At 49.6% G+C, this 24,000-nt stretch overlaps 1 protein-coding gene across 2 annotated transcripts in view; it reads right to left on the reverse strand.

The window, feature by feature from the left end:
* Positions 1–24,000, reverse strand: part of LRP4 (LDL receptor related protein 4) — a 64,492-nt gene that overhangs the window by 22,910 nt on the left and 17,582 nt on the right. For both annotated transcript variants that reach the window (XM_035262556.3, XM_078340968.1), the window contains exons 2-22: positions 23,678–23,824; positions 21,522–21,638; positions 21,125–21,238; positions 20,655–20,771; positions 20,174–20,302; positions 19,826–19,945; positions 18,989–19,114; positions 18,323–18,448; positions 17,997–18,131; positions 17,473–17,598; positions 16,878–17,108; positions 14,941–15,097; positions 12,205–12,422; positions 11,876–12,052; positions 11,343–11,465; positions 7,968–8,176; positions 7,712–7,793; positions 6,024–6,129; positions 4,224–4,425; positions 1,084–1,273; positions 865–996 (exon numbers count right to left, since the gene is read on the reverse strand). In XM_035262556.3, coding sequence (XP_035118447.1) covers positions 865–996; positions 1,084–1,273; positions 4,224–4,425; positions 6,024–6,129; positions 7,712–7,793; positions 7,968–8,176; positions 11,343–11,465; positions 11,876–12,052; positions 12,205–12,422; positions 14,941–15,097; positions 16,878–17,108; positions 17,473–17,598; positions 17,997–18,131; positions 18,323–18,448; positions 18,989–19,114; positions 19,826–19,945; positions 20,174–20,302; positions 20,655–20,771; positions 21,125–21,238; positions 21,522–21,638; positions 23,678–23,824 — 3,084 coding nt within the window. The remainder of the gene's footprint in view (positions 1–864; positions 997–1,083; positions 1,274–4,223; positions 4,426–6,023; positions 6,130–7,711; positions 7,794–7,967; positions 8,177–11,342; positions 11,466–11,875; positions 12,053–12,204; positions 12,423–14,940; positions 15,098–16,877; positions 17,109–17,472; positions 17,599–17,996; positions 18,132–18,322; positions 18,449–18,988; positions 19,115–19,825; positions 19,946–20,173; positions 20,303–20,654; positions 20,772–21,124; positions 21,239–21,521; positions 21,639–23,677; positions 23,825–24,000) is intronic.

Raw genomic sequence — 24,000 nt, forward strand, 5'->3', positions numbered from 1 at the left:
CCAGGGAGGTTAGAGTTCAAATGCAGCCTACCAAGGTTTCTCCTAGGGGGAAACCTTGACTTCCAACATCTGGGTAACCAGGTCCTGCTTCTGGGACCCTCCAATAAGGTTGTTACATAGTTTGTGCACTCACAAAAGTGGCACATCTAAGGGGAGGTACCGTGACGTTGTAGATATCATACACTTTTGTCTTTATTATACCAATTTAGGGCAATTAGAAGTGTCTTTTTTTTTTTTGAGACAGAGTCTCACTCTGTCCCTAGGCTGGAGTTCAGTGGCATGATTTTGGCTCACTGCAACCTCCGCTTCCTGGGTTCAAGAGATTCTCCTTCCTCAGCCTCCCGAGTAGCTGAGATTACAGGCATGCACCACCATGCCTAGCTAATTTTTGTATTTTTGGTAGAGACGGGGTTTTTCCACGTTGGCCAGGTTGATCTCAAACTCCTGACCTCAAGTCATCTGCTCGTCTCGGCCTCCCAAAGTGCTGGGATTAGAGAAGTGAGTCACTGAGCCCAGCCAGAAGTGTCTTATTCCAAGCAAACCAGTATATTATGACAATGTACTACCAGATGAGAGGAAAGTGTTTTCAGAAAGGAGCATCTTTATCTAATATGTATGAAGACACCATAAGAACTAGTTGGACCCTGCCTCCAGTCCTTTCTACCTGCTCCCCAGGACCTCTCCCCAGGACCTCTCCCCAAGCCCCTCCCCTTTTCTAAAAGCTCTGAGTCTCGCCCCTAGGCCTCTAGAAGCAGCAGGACTCATTGTTTCTCAGACCACACTGGAGCCCATCTGCAGGGAAGGAAGAGAGCCATTGCCCCCTCCTAGAGAGGCTGCATCTACATCTGTGATGCTTTGACTCACCTGGTGAGCAGGTCTTGCCGTCAGACAACAGGTTGATGCCTGTGGGGCAGGTACAGCTGAAGCCGCTAAGATTTGGGGACCTAAGACACAGGTGGCTACAGCCGCCATTCTCCATAGCACATGGTGTAGACACTGGGTAGAGAGGAGGGGGCATTCAATGGGGAGGGCTAGGGCATAGGAGGGCCAAAGAGAAGCCAATGCAAGCCAAGGGCTGCTCACCTGGGGGCCGCCGGCGGTGGAAGACATGGATGTCCATCAGGTTCTCCAGGTTCTCCTGCAGGGTTTCCCGATCCAGTCCTGTTAGCCGGTCAGCGCTCTGTATACTTTTGGTCTGCCAGTCAGTCCAATAGATGCGCTCTCCGTAGAGGGTCAGCCCAAATGGGTGGGGGAGCTGGCTTCCGATCAGCACCTGCCAGGGCCCCGACACTGTGTCATCTTCAACAAAGTCTGACAGTATGGAGCAGTGGTAAAGAGCTCACTGTGGACTCAGAAAGGAGCTCTATCTCTAATACCTACTGTGTGACCTCCACTAAGAGCTACTTATAAAATTTCTCTGAGCCTTGCTCTATCCATCTGTGATTTGACCGTGCCTGGTTCTAAGGGTCGTGTGATGGTTTTACTGGAAGATGTTGGAAGCCATCTGTTACTCACATCATCTGGATGTATCTCAGCACAAATTACGTATTAAGTACAAAAGAATAAAATAGCAACTTTACAGAGGACACTACCCTTACCATATAATGGGAGTAAATATCACAATAATGGAACAGGCCCACATCTGTGCCTACTGATGAAACACAATGAGAACTCAAGGATATAACTTCACTTAGGGTAGTATTCCTGCTCCAAATGCACACTCTGAATCCAATCACAAGGAAACATTAGATAAACCAAAGTTGAGAGACTTTACAAAAAAATAACTGGCCTTTACTCTTTAAAAATGCAAATGTTGGCCGGCATGGTGGCTCACGCCTGTAATCCCAGCACTTTGGGAGGCCGAGGCCAGTGGATCACGAGGTCAAGAGATCAAGACCATCCTGGTCAACATGGTGAAACCCCATCTCTACTAAAAATACAAAAAATTAGCTGGGCATGATGGCGTGTGCCTGTAATCCCAGCTACTCAGGAGGCTGAGGCAGGAGAATTGCCTGAACCCAGGAGGCGGAGGTTGCGGTGAGCCGAGATCGTGCCATTGCACTCCAGCTTGGGTAACAAGAGCAAAACTCTGTCTCAAATTAAAAAAAAAAAAAAAAAATGCAAATGTTGGCCGGCATGATGGCTCACACCTGTAATCCCAGCACTTTGAGAGGCTGAGGCAGGTGGATCACCTGAGGTCAGGAGTTTGAGACCAGCCTGGCCAACATGGTGAAATCCCATCTCAACTAAAAAACACAAAAGTTAGCTGGGCACAGTGGCAGGTGCCTATAATCCCAGCTACTTGGGAGTCTGAAGCAGGAGAATCGCTTGAACACAGGAGGTGGAGGTTTCAGTGAGCCGAGATTGTGCCACTGCACTCCAGCCTGGGAGCCAGAGCAAGACTCTGCCCACCCCCTTGCCCCCCACCAAAAAAAGCAAATGTCAGCTTTGGGAGGCTGAGGTGGATGGATCACTTGAAGTCAGGAGTTTGAGACTAGCCTGGTCAACATGGCAAAATCCTGTCTCTACTAAAAATACAAAAATTAGCTGGATGTGGTGGTGGGCCCTTGTAATCCCAGCTACTCAGGAGGCTGAGGCAGGAGAATTGGTTGAACCCAGGAGGCAGAGGTTGTAGTGAATCAAGATCACGCCATTGCACTCCAGCCTGGGTGAGAGAGCAAGACTGTCTTAAAACAAAACAAACAGAAAATGTGAATGTCAAAAAAGATGCAGAAAAGCTGGGGAAATGTTCCAGATTAGAGATCAAGGAGACTAGATTAGCTGGGCCCAGTGGTGCATAGCTCCAGCTACTCAGGAGCTGAGATGGGAGGCTGACCTGAGCCCAGGTCAGCATGAGCAACACAGCAAGACTGCAGTCTCAAAAAAAAAAAAAAAGCTGGGTGTCATGGCTCATGCCTTTAATCACTTTGGGAGGTCGAGGCAGGAGGACTGCTGAGCCTACGAGTTCAAGACCAGCCTAGACAACAAAGTGAGACCCCATCTCTACAAAGAATAAAAAAATTAGTGTAGTAGCTCCAAACTCGTAGGCTCCTGAGTAGCTAGGGTTCAGTAGTGTATGTCTGTGATCTCAGCTATGTGGAAGGATGCTTTGTGCCCAGGAGGTCGAGATTACAGTGGGCCATGTTTGTGCCACTGCACTCCCACCCAGGCCACGGAGTGAGTGTCTAAAAATAAATAAATAAATAAATAAATAAAAATTAAAAGAGACATCATTACTAAACACAATGGGTGATCCTGATTGGATGCTAGATTTCAAAAGTAAGGGGGGAGCTATAAAGGACATTGTTGAGGCAATTGGTAGGGAAATTGAACATAGACTGATTAGACAGTAATATTGGGGCAGGCATGGTGGCTCACACCTGTAATCTCAACACTTTGAGAGGCTGAGGCAGAAGGATCATTTGAGGCCAGGAATTTGAGACTGGCCAGGGCAATATAGGAAGTCTCTACCAAAAATAAAAGAGAAAGAAAAACTAGCTAGGCGCAGTGAGCCAATATTGCACCACTGCACTCCAGCCTGGGCAACAGAGCATGACTATTTCTAAAAAAACCAAAACCAAACAAACAAAAAAGACAGCAATATTGGATCAATAGTAAATTTCCTGATTTTGATCACTGTACTCTAGTGACATAAGACAACATCCTTGCTTTTAGGAAATGTGCACAGGAATAGTTTGGAGTCAAAGGCAGGTTGTCTCCAATCTAATCTCAGATGGCTCCAAAAAGTAATAGTGAGTGTGTACAGAAATAGAATGACAATGCAAATGCAGCAAAATTTTATTTATCTATTCTTTTTACTCTTCTTGCAACTTTTCTGTAAGTTTGAAACTATACCAAAATAAAAACAAACAGAGATCAATCACGGGCCCATTATGGTGCAATTGGTAATTAACAAGCGTTAGTTGTTCTGCAACTGGTAATTAACAAGCGTTAGTTGTGCTGGTTAACAAGAAAGTCTGTGCATTTCTACCTCCAGCCCATAATCTATACAAGTTCCTAGTTTCTTTTCGCCATCAACAGGCAGCCCCTTCCCACCCCTGCCCCCAAGCTCTGGAGAGCACCCATAGCCTCACAGAAATACCACATGCCCCATGCTGGTCCCATAACCTCTGGGTTCTCTTATCTCCCATCAGCTGCCAGCTGAAAAGTACTGTCCTGGAGGCTGTCAAGGTTGTGGAAAAATGTTTTAGTGCCACCCTTACCTTCCTCTTGCTGCCATCCAGTCCAGCAAATTCAATTGTCTTCATGCCGGCGTCAGCCCAGTATAGGCGCTGGGACCCGTAATCAATAGCTAACCCGTTAGGCCAGGTCAGATTAGAAGAGATAATGACTTGGCGACCCGAGGCATCCATGCCAGCTCGTTCAATCTTGGGGCTTGCACCCCAGTCAGTCCAATACATGTACCTGGGCAAAGGCAAGGGAGGTCTTACAAGCCAGTTAATATCCAGCAGGGACTCAGAGTACTAGGATCTCAGGGTTTCTGCCTGAAGTAGCTGCCTCCACCTCCCGCTTCAGTGTCCATCCCAGCCTTGGGCTCAGCACAATCTCTGAACACCTTGTCTTCTATCATTATCAAAAGGTACAGCGCTTTAATAAAAGCAGAGCTCAGGGCTTAAGCAGAACTCAGCAAGTAAGATGTACATGGGAATAGAGAAAGAGGAGGGGTGAAAATGAATAAGAAAGTTTTCCTTGGCCAGCCGCCATGGTTCATGACTATAATATTAGCACTTTGGGAGGCTGAGTTGAGAGTACCATCTGAGTCCAGAAGTTTGAGACCAGCCTGGCAACATAGTAGGGTCCCACCTCTACCCCCTCCCCCCACAAAAATAGCCAGATATGGTGGTGCACATCTGTAGTCCCAGCTACTTGGGAGGCTGAGATAGGAGGATCGTTTGAATCCAGGAGGTCGAGGCTGTAGTGAGTCATAATTGGGCCACCGCAATCCAGCCTGGGCAACAGAGTGAGACTCTGTCTCAAAAAAAAAAAAAAAAAGAAATGCTTCCTTGACTGGATGAGTTAATTAAGTTAACAGAACTCTATGTAACCAGTCAGAACAACAGAGGCCAGGTGCAGTGGCTTACACCTATAATCCCAGCGCTTTGGGAGGCTGAGGCAGGAAGACTGCTTTATCCCAGAAGTTTGAGAACAGCCTAGGTAACACAGCAACACCCCATCTCTACAAAAAAATTGTAAAAATTAGCTAAGCATTGTGGTCTAGGCCTGCAGTCCCAGCTACTTGGGAGGCTGAGGCAGGAGGACTGCTTGAGCCCAGGAGGTTGACACTGCGGTGAGCTGTGATTGTACCACTGCACTCCAGTCTGGGCCACAGAGCAAGACCCTGTGTCAAAAAACAAACAACAACAAAAAACAAGGTAGATTTATACACTCAATTGGAAGGATACACAAGATATATAGGCAAACAGAAAAAAGTCACAGAAGTATGCTATTTTTCTTTTTTTGAGACGGAGTTTCGCTCTTGTTACCAGGCTGGAGTGCAATGGCGCGATCTCGGCTCATCGCAACCTCCGCCTCCTGGGTTCAGGCAATTCTCCTGCCTCAGCCTCCCGAGTAGCTGGGATTACAGACACATGCCACCGTGCCCAGCTAATTTTTTGTATTTGTAGTAGAAACAGGGTTTCACCATGTTGATCAGGATGGTCTCGATCTCTTGACCTTGTGATCCACCGGCCTCGGCCTCCCAAAGTGCTGGGATTACAGGCATGAGCCACTGCGCCTGGCCAGATTTAAAATTTTTTTTTAACAATGAGTTACTTTTGTAAGTAAACCAACAATAAAAAAAGATAAGAAAAGAAAAAATTGAAAACTTTCTTTGTCCACAGAAGATACAAAGTTGTCACCAGACTCTGTAGTTTCTACGTCTGCTCTTGCTTCCTTGGGCATAGCCATAAGATCTGGCCACTCTTCCTAATCTTTAGACTCCTCTCTGGAACTCAGATCTTGGGAGGGGTGGGTTGAGCTCACTCCCATGGGGCAGTGCTCACCCGCCCATGGGTTCCACCACAATGTCCCGAGGACGATCAAGGTTCTCCCAGATGAGTACTGTCCTCATGCTGCCATCTGTGTTGGCCACTTCAATCCGGTCTGTACCTACCAAGAAGGGATACAGAGATAATTCTAGTCTTGTTCATTCACCCTCTGACCTTCCATGGCCAACATAAGAGCCTGGTATGTGCCAGTAGAGCCCAGAGTACGTGCTCATATGATTATATATATATGTATATATTTTTTATAATGCAGAGTTTTACACTTGTTGCCCAAGCTGGAGTGTAGTGATATGACTTCAGCTCATTGCAACCTTCACCTCCCTGGTTCAAGCGATTCTCCTGCCTCAGCTTCCCAAGTAGCTGGGATTACAGGTGCCTGCCACCATGCCTGGCTAATTTTTGTATTTTCAGTAGAGACAGGGTTTCACTATGTTGATCAGGCTGGTCTTGAACTCCTGACCTCAGGTGATCCTCCCATCTAGGCCTCCCAAAGTGCTGGGATTACAGGCATGAGCCACTACGCCTGGCCTCAGAAGATATTTGTGACAGATGCACAATAGATATTTAATGACTTGAACCATAAGAAGAAATTCAAGGATGTGATCAGTTCCATTGCTGGAAAGAGCAAGATTTCCCAAACATAGGCAACCATAATTTAAGGCGATGATTCTCAGCTTTAGCGTGTGTAAGAATAAGAACTTGTTAAAACACAGATTCCTGAACCTAATGCCCAAAGATTCTTTTTTTTTGTTGTTTAAAATAAAAATATTCAAATCCATTTCATGCTCAAGGGAGTCTTTGTACTTTGCCCAGGCTGGTCTTGAACTCCTGAGCTCAAGCAATCTTGCCTTGGTCTCCCAAAGCACTGGGATTATAGGTGTGAACCACCATGCCCGGCCCTGATTCAGTAAGTCTAGGGTGAGGCCCAAGAATCTGCATGTCCAACAACTTCCCAGATGATGCTGATGCTGCCACACAGAGGAGAGAAGATTGTCATCAGCTGATGTGGTCCAGGGACCACACTCTAAGTGGCACTTGTTCGGGGTATATCCCCTTGCCTCCCAAACACACCTGGCTGATTAAAAATGCCTGATTGCCAGGAGCAGTGGCTCACATATAATCCCTGCACTTTGGGAGGCTGAGGCAGGTGGATCACGAGGTCAAGAGTTTAAAACAAGCCTGACCAACTTGGTGAAATCCCGTCTCTACTAAAAATACAAAATTTAGCTGAGTGTGGTGGTGTTCGCCTATAATCCCAGCTACTTGGGAGGCTGACGCAGGAGAATTGCTTGAAATTGGAAGGCAGCAGTTGCAGTGAGCTGAGACTGCGCCACTGCATTCCAGCCTGGGTGAAAGAGAAACTCTGTCTCAAGAAAGAAAGAAAGCCTGATTTACCCAGAAAGTGATGGAAAGTAAACCACAGGGCATAGGTTTATGATCTGAAATGCCTCAAAACATTCCCCAGCATCAGCTACATAGCAGAAGTAGCTGCCGCAATGTGAGCTTCTCACGTGTGAGCTTCTCACTTCAGCTCTGCAACAGCCCTTCTGCTTCTGACCTACCAAGGACTTCCTGTGAAGACAGAGGTGGTCCAGGAGGGACTCTGGGTCACTTCTATCTGAGGCCAAGGTTTTAAACAAGAGGAATCCCAGGGAACCAGGAAGGCCACGGCCCCCCATACATACCTGCATCCGTCCAGTACAGTTTGTTGGTGACCCAATCAATGGCCAGGCCTGCAGGGCTCTCCAAGCTGGTATCCACTACCACCTGGGCAGGAAGCAAAGCTGTATCACCAACTCTACTTCCACTCTAGTTCCAGAGCCCAAACTCCACCAAGTCTCAGGGTTAGCAAAGCTATGGGAAGCCCTTACCCTGGAGAGGGCAGATTCCACCCCTCAATCTCTGCCCTCCCTGAGCGCCTGGCCCCACACTGGGCCCTACCTCCTGTCCTGTTCCATCCCACTTGGCCCTGCTGATGGTATCAGTGCTGACATCTGTCCAGTACACGTGGTCATCCCGGGAGTCCCAGTCAAGGGCCACAGCACTGCGCACGTCAGCTAGTGGGATGACATCATCAGACAGGTCCTCTGTGTCAAAGCTGATTCGACGGATGTCCATCCTTCGGGCAAAAAGCAGGAACTTGTCAAGACCTGATCAAAGGCCGAAAGGGGTCTTTTAATGCTCCACATCCAAGAACAGTGACAGACACAGACGCTCACCTGCGTGACATCTGGGTCAATCACACTTCCTGGGATCTGGTGCCCTTTGCCCCCTAGTCTTTATGACTCAGGCCCCCTTTAAGCACTGCCATGCTGGCAGAATCAGACTTCTAAATCAAATGGAAAGAGATTCTCCGAAGGACCCAGAAGCGCATGCTGTTTAAGCATCTGTCAGCTTCATCTCAGCTCTTCTCTCTTCTTACTTTTCTCCATCTCTGCTGATGCCCTGGCTTGCCCACTGCCAACCCCTGACCCCTACTTCTCTAATGTTCATGACTGTTTCAGGGCTCCTGCCCCCTCCCCTCTGTCACCTGGATCTCTTCCTCTCACTCTCCTTTTCACAAATTTAAGCCAATAATAACCATTCACTGAGCACTTTCCTTGCCCGGTACTGAGCTTGGTACTTTTTTTTGGTCTCATACCAAGCCTCTGCGGTGTGTGCTATTCTGGCTCTGTAACCCAGTGGCATGATCTCAGCTCACTGCAACCTCTGCCTCCTGGGTTCACATGATTCTCCTGCCTCAGCCTCCTGAGTAGCTGGGATTATAGAAGCATGCCACCACACCCAGCTAATTTTTGTATTGTTAGTAGAGATGGGGTTTCACCATGTTGGTCAGGCTGGTCTCAAACTCCTGACCTTGTGATCCACCTGCCTCAGCCTCCCAAAGTGCTGGGATTACAGGCGTGAGCCACCGGCCTGTGGTGTGCTATTCTTATTCCCATGTTCTAGATGAGCAACCCTGAGGCTAACAGAGATCAAGAAACTTGCCCAGGATCCCATGGCTAGAAAGCACCAGAGCTGGGACTCATGTCTGACTCTACAGAAAGAGCTCTGCTGCTGCTCCACATAGTTTACTTCCAGCCAGCTCTTCTCCATCCTTTGCCCTTCCTCTGGTCTGTCTGAATACTTTCTCAGCAGACTTTTCTACCCAGAAAGCCACTGCCTGCCTAATGTTGCCAAATGTCTTCTTCCTAGCTCTGGGAAGTCCTTAAGGGGAAGCTGGCAGGGGACAGGGGCTTTACTCCTTCCGTCTCACTAAGACAACAGGGGAAGCACTGGGCACAAAAGAATGCAAGGAGAAAGGGCCGGGCATGGTGGCTCACACCTATAATCCCAATACTTTGAGGGGCTGAGGTGGGGGGATCGCATGGGCTCAGAAGTTCAAGAGCAACCTGAGAAACATAGTGGAACCACATCTCTATTAAAAATACAAAAGTCTCCGGGCATGGTGGCTCACGCCTGTAATCTCAGCACTTTGGGAGGCTGAGGCAGGCAGATCACGAGGTCAGGAGTTCAAGACCAGCCTTGCCAACATAGTGAAACCCCTTCTCCACTAAAAATACAAAAATTAGCCAGGCATGGTGGCAGGCACCTGTAATCCCAGCTATTTGGGAGGCTGAGGCAGGAGAATCACTGGAATTGGGGAGGTGGGGGTTGCAGTGAGCCAAGATCATGCCACTGCACTCCAGCCTGGGTGACAGAGCAAGACCGTCTTAAAGAAAAAAAAAAAAAAGCCAGGTGTGGTGGCTCACACCTGTAATCCCAGCACTTTGGGAGGCCAAGGCAGGTGGATCACTTGAGGTCAGAAGTTCAACACCAGCCTGAGCAACATGGTGAAACCCTGTCTCTACTAAAAATACAAAAGTGGCTGGTCCGAGTGCAGTGGTGTTTACAACTAATTGATCACAACCAGTTACAGATTTCTTTGTTTCTTCTCCACTCCCACTGCTTCACATAACCAGCCTTAAAAAAACCTTAAAAAAAAAACAAAAAACAAAAATACAAAAGTTAGCTGAGTATGCTAGTGCATACTTGTAGTTCCAGCTACTTGGGAGGCTGAGGCAGGAGAGTCACTTGAACCCGGGAAGTGGAGGTTGCAGTGAGCCAAAATCACACTACTGTACTCCAGCCTAGGTGACAGAGTGAGACTATGTCTTAAAAAAAAAAAAAAGGAAGGGGAAAACTCAGAACATGAAACTAAGTTAGTTCTTGGTTAATGTGCGTATGAATGAAACTTCTGAATGTTGTCACTAACCGCACTCTCTAGAATGGACCCAGCCCGGCCGGGCGCGGTGGCTCACGCCTATAATCCCAGCACTTTGGAAGGCCAAGATGGGTGGATCACGAGGTCAAGAGATCGAGACCATCCTGGTCAACAAGGTGAAACCCCGTCTCTACTAAAAATACAAAAATTAGCTGGGCATGATGGCGCATGCCTGTACTCCCAGCTACTCGGGAGGCTGAGGCAGGAGAATTGCCTGAACCCAGGAGGCGGAGGTTGCAGTGAGCCGAGATCACGCCATTGCACTCCAGCCTGGGTAACAAGAGCGAAACTCAGTCTCAAAAAAAAAAAAAAAGAAAGGACCCAGGTCCCAGAAGAATTTTATTTTATCCAGATTTCAGAGGGTCAGCTGGGTGGGCAGCAGTAAAGAACTGCTGCTGATGTGTAAGGAATCACCCCGGGCCCCCTGCTGGTCATGCCATACACCCGGACCACTCCTCTCTGGACTACTCTTAGAAAAAGTCATTGCGCGCTTCGCTCTCCAGGGTTAACCTCCCAAAGTAACAACCCTGCAGGATCCCAGGGGAAGCCAAAGTAGCAGCTGAGGGAGAGACCAGGAAATCCCAATATCTTTCACTTGTTTGACACATATTTATCCAGGACCTACCTACTTACACAGAACATCATCAGAGATTCTAACTTTGGCTTTCTGGTTTAAGGGCCAAAAGAAAGTCTTCAACAGGGTGAGGCTAAAGGTAAAAAGGTAGGTAATCATTCCCCGGTTTTCTACAAGAGCATAAAGCCCTCATGCTGCCCATAGAGAAGGCATCCTGCCTGGCAGATGACACATGAGCCTGATTGTAGGTGTTCACACTCCACCAGGTGGTGTCGCTGAGCCTTCCCCAACTACTGCTGGGTCCTCAGTCCTCAGCTTTGATAGAAGATCCCTCAGCCTCTTAAGTTTTTCCTCTCCAGGGCTCCCTGAGGAATGTGGTTCTTCCCATGACAAATAATCCCTCCATCTCCTACCCCTTGTTCCTCCTCCCTATCCTCACAACCGCCTCCCTGGAGGCTGGTGTCGCAGACCCACTTACTCTGGGCACAGGCGTGGCTGCTGATCTTGCGAAAGCCAGTGGGGCAGGCACAGGTGTAGTTCTGACCACTGGGCAGACACAGGTGCGTGCAGCCTCCGTTGTTGTCCCCACAGCGGTTTTTCCCTGCTCAAAGAGCCCAGAGCAAGAAGATCAGCAAAGGTTTGCCAAAGTGACCCCAAGACTAGGGAATAGGGGTTTTGGTGGGGTGTGAGTTCCCTGAAGGGAGAAACTGTTTCTTATTATTTTTGATCTTCCCCCTCTGCTAGCACAGTGATGTGCTGGCACATAGGCGATGCCCTGTAAATGTCTGCACGAATTAGCTGGGAACGGCAAAGCCTAATGCTTCTTTTCGTGAATCTTGTTGTACTGCCCTGAATGTCCAGCAGAGGGAGGAATGAGCCCATGTCAGTGCCCTGCTGGATTTCCCCACGGGAAGAAAAGGCAACTCTTAAAGGCAAGGAAGGTTCGCAGAGGCAACAGAGGCCACCACAACCATGAGGCTACTCTGGCTCACCCGGTGGGCAGGTTTTTACCTGCAGGTTGGCGCTGGGGGTGCAAGGTGTGGATGTCCATAGGGAAGTGGAGTTTGTTGCGAATGATTTCCTGGTTCTTCCCTGTAAACTTGTTGGCGCTATTGATGCTCTTGGTGTGCCAGTCTGTCCAGTACAGGCTGTCTTCAAACACCGTGATGGCGAAGGGATGAGGGAGACCTGGGGAAAGTCCAGGAAGCCCTCAGTCTGGGTATGCTCTGCCATGGCCCCTGGGCCCAGGACTGGCAACTACATACAGCCTCTGCCAAGGCTCCTGGGGGCAGAGATGGGGGTAGGAGGATAAGAGATGAAGAGTGAAGGAAGGGCCTTACCCTGGCTAATGACAGCCTTACGGTGACTCCCATCCAGATTGGCCCTCTCGATGACGTGGTGCTTAGCATCCACCCAGTACATACGGCGCCCAGCATAGTCGATAGTGAGGCCATTGGGCCAGAAGAGATGGGTATCGGCGATGATGCGGCGTCCAGAGCCGTCCATGCTGGAGGCCTCAATACGGGGGGTGTTGCCCCAGTCTGTCCAGTAAATAGTACTAGGAAGAGAGAAAAGGAAATTGGGAAGTGGGCAGCAGAGAACAGGTAGGTAACCAGGAGAATAATCAGGTAGGGGGCATTTAACCATTTCACTCAGGGTACTCCAACGTTTGGTCCACAGAATGCATATATACATATTTTTTAGACAGGGTCTCATTCTGTCACCCAGTCTGGAGGGCAGGTATGTTCACAGCTCACTGCAGCCTCAATCTCCTGGGCTCAGAAGGCCCTCAGCCCTCTGAGCAGCCAGCATCACCACACCTAACTAAATTTTTTTTTTTTTTTCGTAGTAGAGATGAGGTCTTGCTATGCTGCCCAGGCTGGTCTCAGACTCCTGAACTCAAGCAATCCTCCTGCCTCGGCCTTCCAAAATGCTGGGATTACAGGCATAAGTCACCATGCCCAGCCCCAGAATGCTTTTTAAGTGTTTGAATTTAAATGTCTTTAGACAGGGCATTTATTAATTTAATAATTTCTTTTTAGTACCTGCAATGGGCAGGACACACTATCTTAGGCACTGGAAATCCAGAGGTGAACATAACAGACAAAAGTCTTGCAGAATTGACAATATAACGTAATATTAGGACAGGCACTTTCTTCTTTGTCACAATCTCTTCCACTGCCTTTTATATTTTATTTTATTTTTTATTTTTGAGACAGAGTCTCAGTCTGTTGCCCAGACTGCAATACAGTGGCACGATCTCGGCTCACTGTAACCTCTGCCTCCCGGGCTCAAGTGAGTCTCCCGCCTCAGCCTCACCAGTAGCTGACTACAGGCATGTGTCACCATGCCCAACTAATATTTGTATTTTTAACAGAGACGGGGTTTCACCATGTTGACCAGGTTGGTCTCAAACTCTTGACCTCGTGATCTGCCCACTCTCGGCCTCCCAAAGTGCTGGGATTACAGGCTTGAGCCACCACTCCTGGCCCCTTTTGTATTTTACACACACACACACACACACACACACACACACACACACACACACACAGTTTCTAAAACAGTTGACACATACTGCAGGATCTTATAAGACACTCCCTCCCTTGAAACTGCGTAGAATTTTTAAAAGCCAGAGGTAAGAACTTCCATTTCAGGAGTTTTTCTTTAATTCACATTTCCGAATTTTAAATTTAATCTTTTTTTTTGAGACAGGGTCTCACTCTGTCATGCAGGAGTGCAGAGCCATGATCATAGCTCATGGCAGCCTGGAATTTCAGGGCTCAGGTGATCTTCCTGCCTCAGCCTCCTGTGTAGTTGGGACCAGAGGCACGCACATGAAGCCCAGATAATTTTTGTACTTTTTGTAGTAGAGATGGGATTTTGCTATGTTGCCCAAGCTGGTCTTGAACTCCTAGGCTCAAGCAATCTGAACACCTCGGCCTCCCAAAGTGCTGAGATTACAGGCGTGAGCCACTGCACCTGACCATTTCTCAATTTTATTTATTTAACTTTTTGTTGAGACAGGGTCTTACTTTGTCACCCAGGCTGGAGTGCAGTGGTGCAATTACAGCTCCCTGTAACCTTGACCTCCCAGTCTCAAGCCATCCTTTCACCTCAGCCTGCCAAGTACCTGGGACTACAGGCATGTGACACAATGCCAGGTTAATTTAAAACACTTTTTGGAGAGATGAGGCCGCACTATGTTGCCCAGGCTGGTCTTGAACTCCTGGACTCAAGTGATCCTCCTACCTCCGTTTCCCAAAGTGCTGGAATTATAATTATTTCAGCCTAAAAATTAATAGAGGGGCTGGGCAAGGTAGCCCCTCTATTAATTTTTAGGCTGTAATAATTAATTATAATTCTTATGAATTACTAATAACATTAATTTGTATTAATTATGTCAACCTTATGAGCTAACAATAAAAATGCTAAATACCTACAACTTATCTAATGTGTATTATATGCAATTTAAAATGCATCACGTCATTTAATCTTCACACAACTATGATGGAGGTATTTTTTTTAAATCACCAATTTAGAAATGAGTAAACAAGGCAGAGAGAGCTTACCTGGCTCAAGGCCACACAGCCAGTTACTACGAAGCCAGGACCCAGACTCAAGTGTGTCAGGGTACAGAGCCCATGTTATTAACATCACATCTTTTCTGTGTGTGTGTGAGACAGAGTCTCACTCTGTCACCCAGGCTGGAGTGCAGTGGTGCAATCTCAGCTCACTGTAAACTGCACCTCCTGGGTTCAAGTGACTCTCCAGCCTCAGCCTCTCAAGTAGCTGGGATTACAAGCACCCGCCACCACGCCTGGTTAAGTTTTGTATTTTGTAGAGATGGGGTTTCACCATGTTGGCCAGTCTGGTCTCGAACTCCTGACCTCAGGTCACCTGCCTGCCTCACCCTCCCAAAGTGCTGGGATTACAGGCTTGATTACAAGCACCCGTCACCACGCCCAGCTACACCATACCTTGAGGATGTATCCCCAGAACGTCTAGTCCAGATAGCCTGGGAACTGTCCTGAGAGATTGCAAGAGAGATTTGGGAGCCTGAGACCCAACTTACTCACCCCTCCATGGGATGCAAGGCAATGGCCCGGGGCTTCTCCAGGTTCTGCCACAGCAGCACCTTCCGGTGGGCTCCGTCCAGATTAGCGACCTCAATCCTCGAGGTGCCTGAGTCAGTCCAGTAGAGTTTGTCATGGACCCAATCCACAGCCAGGCCCCCTGGTGAGAAGCAGCAGCAGAAAATGTCAAGAATCAGCCCAGGCGCCCCTGTGCCGTAGTAACAAGAGCAAACTTGTGCAGGTACAATTTCTTGGGCCAGCCACTATTGTCATCATTTTAGATACACGAAGGCTTTTAACGATCACAACTCTGTGAGCTAGATACTGTAATTTCCATGAAGATGAGGAAACTGAGGCAAAGAAAAGTCCAGTAAGTGTCCAGGGACATGCATTTCTTCGTCACATCCCAGCATGCCTCACTCCCTGAATTCTGCTCCCTGATCTGTTCCCAGGGTCCCCCACTGCACTGACCCAGGGGTTTGGAAATTGTCATCTAGGGTTTTGCAGAGGCATTTCGGAATTTCCCTAAGCATTTGAATCCAATGTGCTCGATATCAAATTTGAATTTGACCACTTCACCTGTTTGTAAAATAGTCTGAGATTGCCAAGTGAGCTGTTTGTTTTTTTTAAAATCTATAAAACATTTTGATATACTTCTCCAGCTCAATCAGAATTTTTTTTTTTTTTTAAGACAGTCTCACTTTGCCGTCAGGCTGAAGGGCAGTGGCAGGATCTCAGCTCACTTCAACCTCCCAGATTCTAGCGATTCTCCAGCCTCAGCCTCCTGAGTATTTAGGACTACAGGCACGCATCACCACAACTGGCTAATTTTTGTATTTTTAGTAGAGATGGGCTTTCACCATGTTGAGCAAGTTGGTCTCGAACTCTGGCTTCATGTGATCCTCCTGCCTCAGCCTCTCAAAGTGCTAGGATTACAGGTATGAGCTACTGTGCCTGGTCCTTCTTTTTTCTTTCTTTTTTTTTTTTTTTGAGACAGAATCTCACTCTGTCATCAGGCTGGATCTCGGCTGTGTCAAGGGTCAGCCTGCAGTGGCATGATCTCGGTTCACTGCAACCTCTGCTTCCCGGGTTCAAGTGATTATCCTGCCTCGGCCTCCCAAGTAGCTGGGACTACAGGCACGTACCACCACACCCAGCTAATTTTTGTGTTTTTAGTAGAGATGGGGTTTCACCATGTTGACCAGGATGGTCTTGATCTCTTGACCTTGTGATTTGCCCGCCTCAGCCTCCCAAAGTGCTGGGATTACAGGTCGGAATATTTTTAATACTAAGCAATTGAAACAAACTCAGAAATAAACTAGATGCGAAGGCTGATAGAGAACTCTGTCATCCATAAACCTGATTCCCATGATCACATTCAACGACATGGTCTCATTAGTCTCACTGATTGAGCTTGATAATGAGCAAATGTTATATATTTTTTTTTTGAGATGGAGTTTCGCTCTTGTTACTCAGGCTGGAGTGCAATGGGGCGATCTCGGCTCACCGCAACCTCCGCCTCCTGGGTTCAGGCAATTCTCCTGCCTCAGCCTCCTGAGTAGCTGGGATTACAGGCACGCACCATCATGCCCAGCTAGTTTTTTGTATTTTTAGTAGAGATGGGGTTTCACCTTGTTGACCAGGATGGTCTCGATCTCTTGACCTCAATCCACCCGCCTCAGCCTCCCAAAGTGCTGGGATTATAGGCGTGAGCCACCGCGCCCGGCGCAAATGTTATATTTGAACCTATAAACGTTATATTTGAACGTTTGATATACGCTAACAAATGTTTTCTACGTTAGCACTCCAGCTGAGATTTCACTGGAAGACAAAGATGTCCTCCTGCCTCAGGTTTGCAAACCACTGACTAGCCTGTTCCTCCCACCGGTGCTGCACACATGGTGTGGCTCTGCCCCTGTCTATGGGGCCTGGTTCCCTACCTGGGCTCTCTAGCCCGGTAGACACAACCTCCTCCACATTGCTGCCATTGAGGTTGGCACGGAGAATCCGGTCCAGGGTGACGTCTGACCAGAAGACAAGCTCCCGCCGGTGGTGGAAATCAAGGGCAATGGCGTTCTCCAGGTTGTTGAGCAGCAGTGTGTACTCAGAGCGGTGCGGCAGCACCTGCCTGATGTCGATGCGATTGGCAAACAGCAGCACAGGCTCCGGCCCTGGGACACAGGACAAACACTGGGTCCCCACGGGGCTGCAGAGCTGCCCCTGGTACCCATCAACAGGTCCTCAGCTGACCGATGGAGCCACTTGCCCACAAGGGCATGCCCCAAGCCGTCAGCATCAGTACCAGAAGAGCAGCAACCCTTAAACTATACTCCTCCACCCCACTTTACCCTACTCCACCCTAGCTCATCCCACCCCACTCCACCCAACGGCGTTTTTCTTGGGACTTAGAATGCAACTGTTTTTTACTGTGATGGAAATCTCTCTACCTCTCTGCAAATCCCTGAGGACCAGAGCACCTGACCTTCCTCCATGCTCATCCCTCTGCCCACCTAGCCAATTGCCAACAGCCCTTACCCAGAGCCTTGCAGCTGCGCCGGTCGGGCCGGAGTTCATAGCCTGTTTCGCACCAGCACTGGAAAGCCCCTTCGCTGTTGGTGCAGCCCTGGCTGCAGTACCCCTCCTCGGCACATTCATTCACATCTGGGAACACCAGGCATGTCGAGATCTACCTTCTGCCATCTTCCCATCCCCCGCTCCCAGGTTGCCGAGCTGCTTTTCTGCCCACATCTCCATCTACTTTCCAGCCTACTGGAAAGGCCGTCTAAGAAGTGGTTAGGGGCTTTACGGTCATGCAGAGCTGAGCTGGAATCCCAACTCTGTTGCTCCTCAGCTGTGTGGCCTTTGGTAAGCTACTTAACCTCTCTGAGCTTCAGTTTCCCCATCTGTGAAATGGGAAGGATGGTCCCCACCTCCCAGGGTTATTGTGAGGATTAAATGAGGTCACATCCTTCAAATGCCTGACCCATAGGAAACACAGCTGACTGTCTGCTGCCCTGGCCCAGAACCCCGACTCTGCTACAAACCAGGCCCCAGCTCACCTTGGCACGTGTGCCCATCCTCTGTGAGCCGGTAGCCTGTGTGGCAGGTACACTGCACTGCCCCACGCACCATCTGGCACTTCTGGGCGCAGCCACCGTTGTTAACATTGCAGTTCTCCTCACCCGTCCGGGGCCCTGTGCCAGCCAAGCCAGAGTTGGGAGTTGAGCCCAGAATCCTCCCCCAGACAGCCAACTTGGCATTCCACCTGGACCACGGAGAACAGCTCCCAAAGCTTGGAGAGTCCTGAGGGAGGATTCCCTTTGAACCCTATGGGTGGGGTTTGTCCACAAACCATGGGCCAGGTCCGCCCACTGGGGACACTCACGGCAATTCTGCTGTGGGCCTTCGTCACTGTTGTCACCACAGTCGTTGACCCCGTTGCACAGCTTCCTCTGCCCAATGCAGCGCCCGTTCCAACACAGGAACTGGTCCGAGGCACACTGTGGGCTTCCTAGAGAGGGGGAAGGAAGGAGGGAGAGAGGGAGGGTCAGGTCACAGCAAGGCAGGGCTTGGGTCCACAAGGAGATGGGAGCCTGTCATTTTCTAGGGCAAGCTGGAGACAGATGAGACTCAAGGTGGGAGGGTGGGGGTCCCGGGCAGGAAGCAGCTCAGACAGGCCTGGCTGAGTATCTGTATTTGCTTTCTCTACAGTGGGATGGTGAGAAATACAGAACAGAATGAAAAAGTGCATCCATGTGCTCCATACTGGGTGTGGCCAGGGGAGCACATGTGGGGGCTGCCAGATGGAGGGTAGTCCTTCCTCACTAGACCAGAGCTAAAGGCACTGGCAGTGTGTGAGTTAGAATAGGAGTGGCAATTGAAACTCGCAGCTCTGATACCGTGCTCCAGGCCATAAGGCCGCAGGTCAATGGTACACCCGGATTTTACACTGGTAAAACCTCAACCCAACTGGAAAGACTGCAATAAAACTGTCTTTTCACCCTTCCACCCCAACTATAGGCTATGGGTTCTGCACCCTGGGAGACGCCACCTGTATTCTCACAGTTCTCTTCATCGCTGTTGTCGGCGCAGTCGTCCTCCCCATCACAGCGCCAGGACAGGCGGACGCAGCGGCCTGAGCGACAGCGGAACTGTTCTGCTGTACACATGGAGGTGGCTGCGCAAAGCAAAGGCTGAATGAAAGGCGGGCCCCATTTCAGCCTGAAACTCTCCCTGCCACCCAAAGCTGCAGCTTATGTCAGTACCCATGCTGCTCTTGACACCAGGATCACAGCTGGTCTATATGGCGTCTTTGTGTGAATCAGAAAAAGGTGATCTTTCCTCAGGATACTTTATAGCCATCTGCTGGAAAACTACCATGAGTATATAAATCTATTATGTGACTGGCTTCCCTTTGGACATATTGCCTTTGCATAGTGCACAACGTATACAACTGTACGTGGTTGTCTTATCCAATATGTCTTCAAGCTTTATGGGTAGTGGGTGGTGGCCTCTTTGTCTTTTTTTTTTTTTTTTTTTGAGATGTCGTCTCACTCTGTCACCCAAGCTGGAGGGCAGGGGTGCAGTCTCGGCTCACTGAAACCTCTGCCTCTCAGGTTCAAGCGATTCTCCTGCCTCAGCCTCCTAAGTAGCTGGAAGGCATGTGCCACCACACCCGGCTAATTTTTGTATTTTCAGTACAGATGGGGATTAACCATGTTACCCAGGCTGATCTTGAACTCCGGATCTCAAGTGATCCACCTGCCTTGGCCTCCCAAAGTGCTGGGATTACAGGCCTGAGCCACTATGCCCAGCTGATAGTGGCCTCTTTGGCTCCACAAGCCCTCTCCTTAGCTCCAGCCCAGCCTTTTTCCACTCCCCCACTCACTGCAGTTTCGCTCATCAGACTGGTCATCACAGTCCGTGTCACCATCGCAGCGCCAGCCTGCATTGATGCACAGGCCACTGTCACACATGAACTCCCCAGAGCGGCAGGGCTGGTGGGAGGCTAGGGAAACACAAGACTTCTGTCTGTAGCCAGTCTGTGCACAGTGTCCCGTGGCAGACTAGAAGGCCACGGCCCCAGAACCCCAGTTCCTCCATCTCCTTCCAAGAGGGATTAGGAAATCCAGAAACTCCTCCTCTGAACTCCTGCCCCAGCTGGCACCTGCGCCTTGCCACCCGAGGAGTTCTTCCAGCCTGGTCTCCCCTCCTCCCAGCTGGCCAGAGCACTCACAGCAGTCAGACTCGTCCGACCAGTCTCCGCAGTCATCGTCGCCATCGCAGTGGTAGATATCGAGGATGCAGCGGCCGTAGGCACACTGGAACTCCTCCAGGTTACAGGGGGGCACTGGCACGGCTGAGGCTGGAGGGAAGGCAGGGGTGGGGAGGGACACACATTCAGGCCTGGATGAAGGAGAAGGGCCCTGATTCCTCAAGCAGGCAGGATGCTCAGGCAGGAGAGCTTCCTCAAGTGAGATGTAACCAGGTTTCATCTGGGACCGCCTTTAGAGACACCCATATTCAGATGGACCAAAGGGAGCCCTCCCTTCCCACTGGGGAACTTGCTCCCTCCCTAGTTCAGCCTAGGAGGAGCTGCTGCTGAGGCACCATGCTCCTTGTCCCTGGTACATGCACTCCTCAGCCTCGCCCTTACCCATGGGACAGAACTGTCTGCCCTCATCCAACCCAACAGCCTGAGGTCCGGGGCCACTCACGACAGCTCTCCTCATCGGAGCCATCTTTGCAGTCGGTGTCACCGTCGCAGTACCAGTGCTCAGCAATGCAGCTTCCGTCACTGCAGCGGAACTCCTTGTCGGAGCACTTGCGCATGTCTGGGGGATGCGATGGTACAGCGATCCTGAGGGGGCCCACAGGCAACCCTCTCACCCTCCTCTCTGACTCCCAACCTCACTGGCTTTGGCGGATCTGCTCCAGTCCCTAATGGCACCCCAGAGCCAGTGCAGACTCTCCAGGGAGAACCAAGGCCTCAGCCTCCTGATCCACAGTTCCTGGGGGGGTCTGAGCGGCTCTGTACCCCACCCCACCCCACCCCACCCCCGCCTTCCTCTAGCTGCTCCAGATATCCAGAAGGTTTGGCAGTGCTTGGGCCATCGCTGCTCTCTCCTCCCCTAGCCAGGCCACCCACTGGCCACCCTGCCTGCCTCCCTCTGCTGGGGCCACCCACCACACTGCTCATCACTGTTGTCGCCACAGTCATTGTCACCATCGCAGTGCCACAGACTCCGGATGCAGTAGCCGTTCTGGCAGGGAAACTCGTCCTCCTCACATTCCCGGGGGGCTGTGGGTACAGAGCAGTCAGGCTGCGGCAGGCAGTGGGGGTCTGGTGCCTGGAAGCCTGACTTAAAACCCTCTGGAGCAGTCGAGTAGCTCCAGTGCTGCCCCCAGGGCTCTGAAGGAGGTGGCTGCCTCTCAGCAGCTTATCTGACTGAGAGAGGAAGTGAAAGGACAAGATATAGTGCTGAAAACACAAGGGTTCATGTGGACCTGGGGCATTGCTTCCTGATTGAAAATCCTTTCCCGTAGAAATCGATGGAGTCCGCCCGGCCCCTGCCAGCACTCACGACAGTCCTGCTCATCTGAGTCATCCTCACAGTCGTTGTCCCCGTCACACACCCAGGAGCGGCGGATGCACTTGCCATTGTCACAGTGAAAGTCGAGAGGGGAACAGGTAGGTAGCACTGAGTCCCAGGAAAAGAAAGGAAAAGTCAGTCACCCTGGTATACGTAACTCAGGCTCAACTAGGCCAGATGGTCCTTCACTCCAAATCCCCTTGTCTTTTTTTTTTTTTTTTTTTTGAGACCCAGTCTCACTCTGTCACCCAGGCTGGAGTGTAGTGGCGTGATCTTGGCTCACTGCAACCTCTGCCTCCTGGGTTCAGGCGATTCTCCTGACTCAGCCTCCCAAGTAGCTGGGATTACAGGCGTACGCCACCACACTGGGTAATTTTTTGTTGTTGTTGCAATTTTTAGTAGAGATCGGATTTCACCATATTGGCCAGGTTGGTCTCAAACCCCTGACCTCAGGTGATCTGCTTACCTCAGCCTCCCAAAGTGCTAGATTACAGGAATGAGCCATGGTGCCTAGCCTGACTTTTTCGTTTTTGTTTTTTTTAGACAGAGTCTCATTGTCACCCAGGCTGGAGTACAGTGGTGCAATCTTGGCTCACTGTAACCTCCGCCTCCTGGGTTCAACGGATTCTCATGCCTCAGCCTTCCAAGTAGCTGCGATTACAGGTGCCTGCCACTGCACCTGGCATTTTATTTTTTCAATTTTTTTTATTTTTAGTAGAGACGAGTTTTCGCCATGTTGGCCAGGCTGGTCTCAAACTCCCAGCCTCAAGTGATCTGCCCACCTTGGCCTCCCAAAGTGCTGGGATGACAGACATGAGGCACCACGCCTGGCCCCCTTGTCTGTTTTATAGTCCTTCCTTATTGACTTTTAGGCCCATCCCCAGCTAAGAAGCTAAGCGGAAGCTGTAGCAGGGGAAGAACAACCCAAAGAACTCACAGCTGCTAGAAAAGCATAAGAAAAACGTGAGCAAGAGAAAGAAGCACCTTTTTTCTCCTTTCCTCTTGTTAAATGCTGATTGACACACCTGGGCTCAATTTCCAGTTCATTACATAGCACTCTGAATAAGTCATTTACTTTCTCTGAGCTGAAGTCTTTTTGGCTGTACAATGGGGATAATTATACTCAGCTCATAGAGGCCTTTTAAGATAATGCCTATGAAAATGCTACATGAAAGTGAAGCATTTATCATCAACACAATTAGCTGAAATGGTTAGGGTTAATGAGGTCCAGGTTGTACCTCCGTTCCCATTAGACTAATTAGCCACCCTCAGATACAGATGCTGCAGGTAGGTCAGAGATTGCACCTCTAACCCAGACACTGGCTTAGCAACATATCCAAGACAGGTCACCCTGGCCAACTGTGCAGATGTTACTATGCTAGGGGAAAAGGGAGATTTAAAGAAAATATAAGATTTCTTACAAAGTTTATGTTATTAAAAAAGGTGTGGCCAGGCATGGTGGTTCATGCCTGTAATCCCAGCACTTTAGGAGGCTGAGGTGGCCAAATCGCTTGAAGTCAGGAGTTTGAGACCAGCCTGGCCAAAATGGTGAAACCCCATTTTTTATACTAAAAATACAAAAACTTAGCCAGGTATGGTAGCACATGCCTGTAGTCCCAGCTACTCAGGAGGCTGAGTGGGGAGAATCACTTGAACCCAGGAGGTGGAGGTTGCAGTTAGCCAAGACCGTGCCCCTGCACTCCAGCTTGGGCTACAGCGTGAGACTCTGTATCAGAAAAAACAAGTTTTATTGTACAAAATACCAAACTAAGAAACATACAAATAACCCACGTTTGTGTATAGTATATACATTTTAAAATGCACAAATATGTAGTACATAGTCCCAAAAATAGAGACACCTATTTTTAAAACTGTGTTATTTCAAGGATGTTCTCTTTTTTTTTACGCTTGTTTTCAAGTTTGTTTTCTTGGTCATATACGCATGAACAAACGAAAAGAAACACAGGAGAGTTGGAGCCATGTATAGTAAACAAACTACCCGAATGTCAATATCTATCAAGCTTGCAAGAGACCAACTCTCTGAGTCCGACACAGATGATGCAGAGAACACTGCATCAGCCTGGCCCTTGCCCCCCACCCCCAGGTTCCTCTCCACCACCTCCCACTGCCTCTGGGGAGGTACTTACTACATCCGTCCTCATCGCTGTGGTCCCCGCAGTCGTTGTCTCCATCACACTGCCACTGGGCAGGGATGCAGGTACACTCGCCGAGAGCACTCACCGCACATGTGAAGTGGCTCCGACCACAAGCACACTCAGGGCTACTGGCCAGGCCTGGGCAGAGGGAAAAGGAATCAGTGAGGGCTCAGCTCCTGCTCAACCAAAGTCCATTCCAAGGGGAAGGTTGAGAAGCCTAGTCCAGGGTCACCGTCACCCGAGGAGACACAGTGACACTTCAAGGGAGATGCAGGCAGTAAAACCATGCCTCCTCCAGGGCATAGATAACCCAG

The sequence above is a fragment of the Callithrix jacchus genome, chromosome 10, assembly GCF_049354715.1.
Source record: "Callithrix jacchus isolate 240 chromosome 10, calJac240_pri, whole genome shotgun sequence".
Taxonomy (NCBI): Eukaryota; Metazoa; Chordata; class Mammalia; order Primates; family Cebidae; genus Callithrix; species Callithrix jacchus.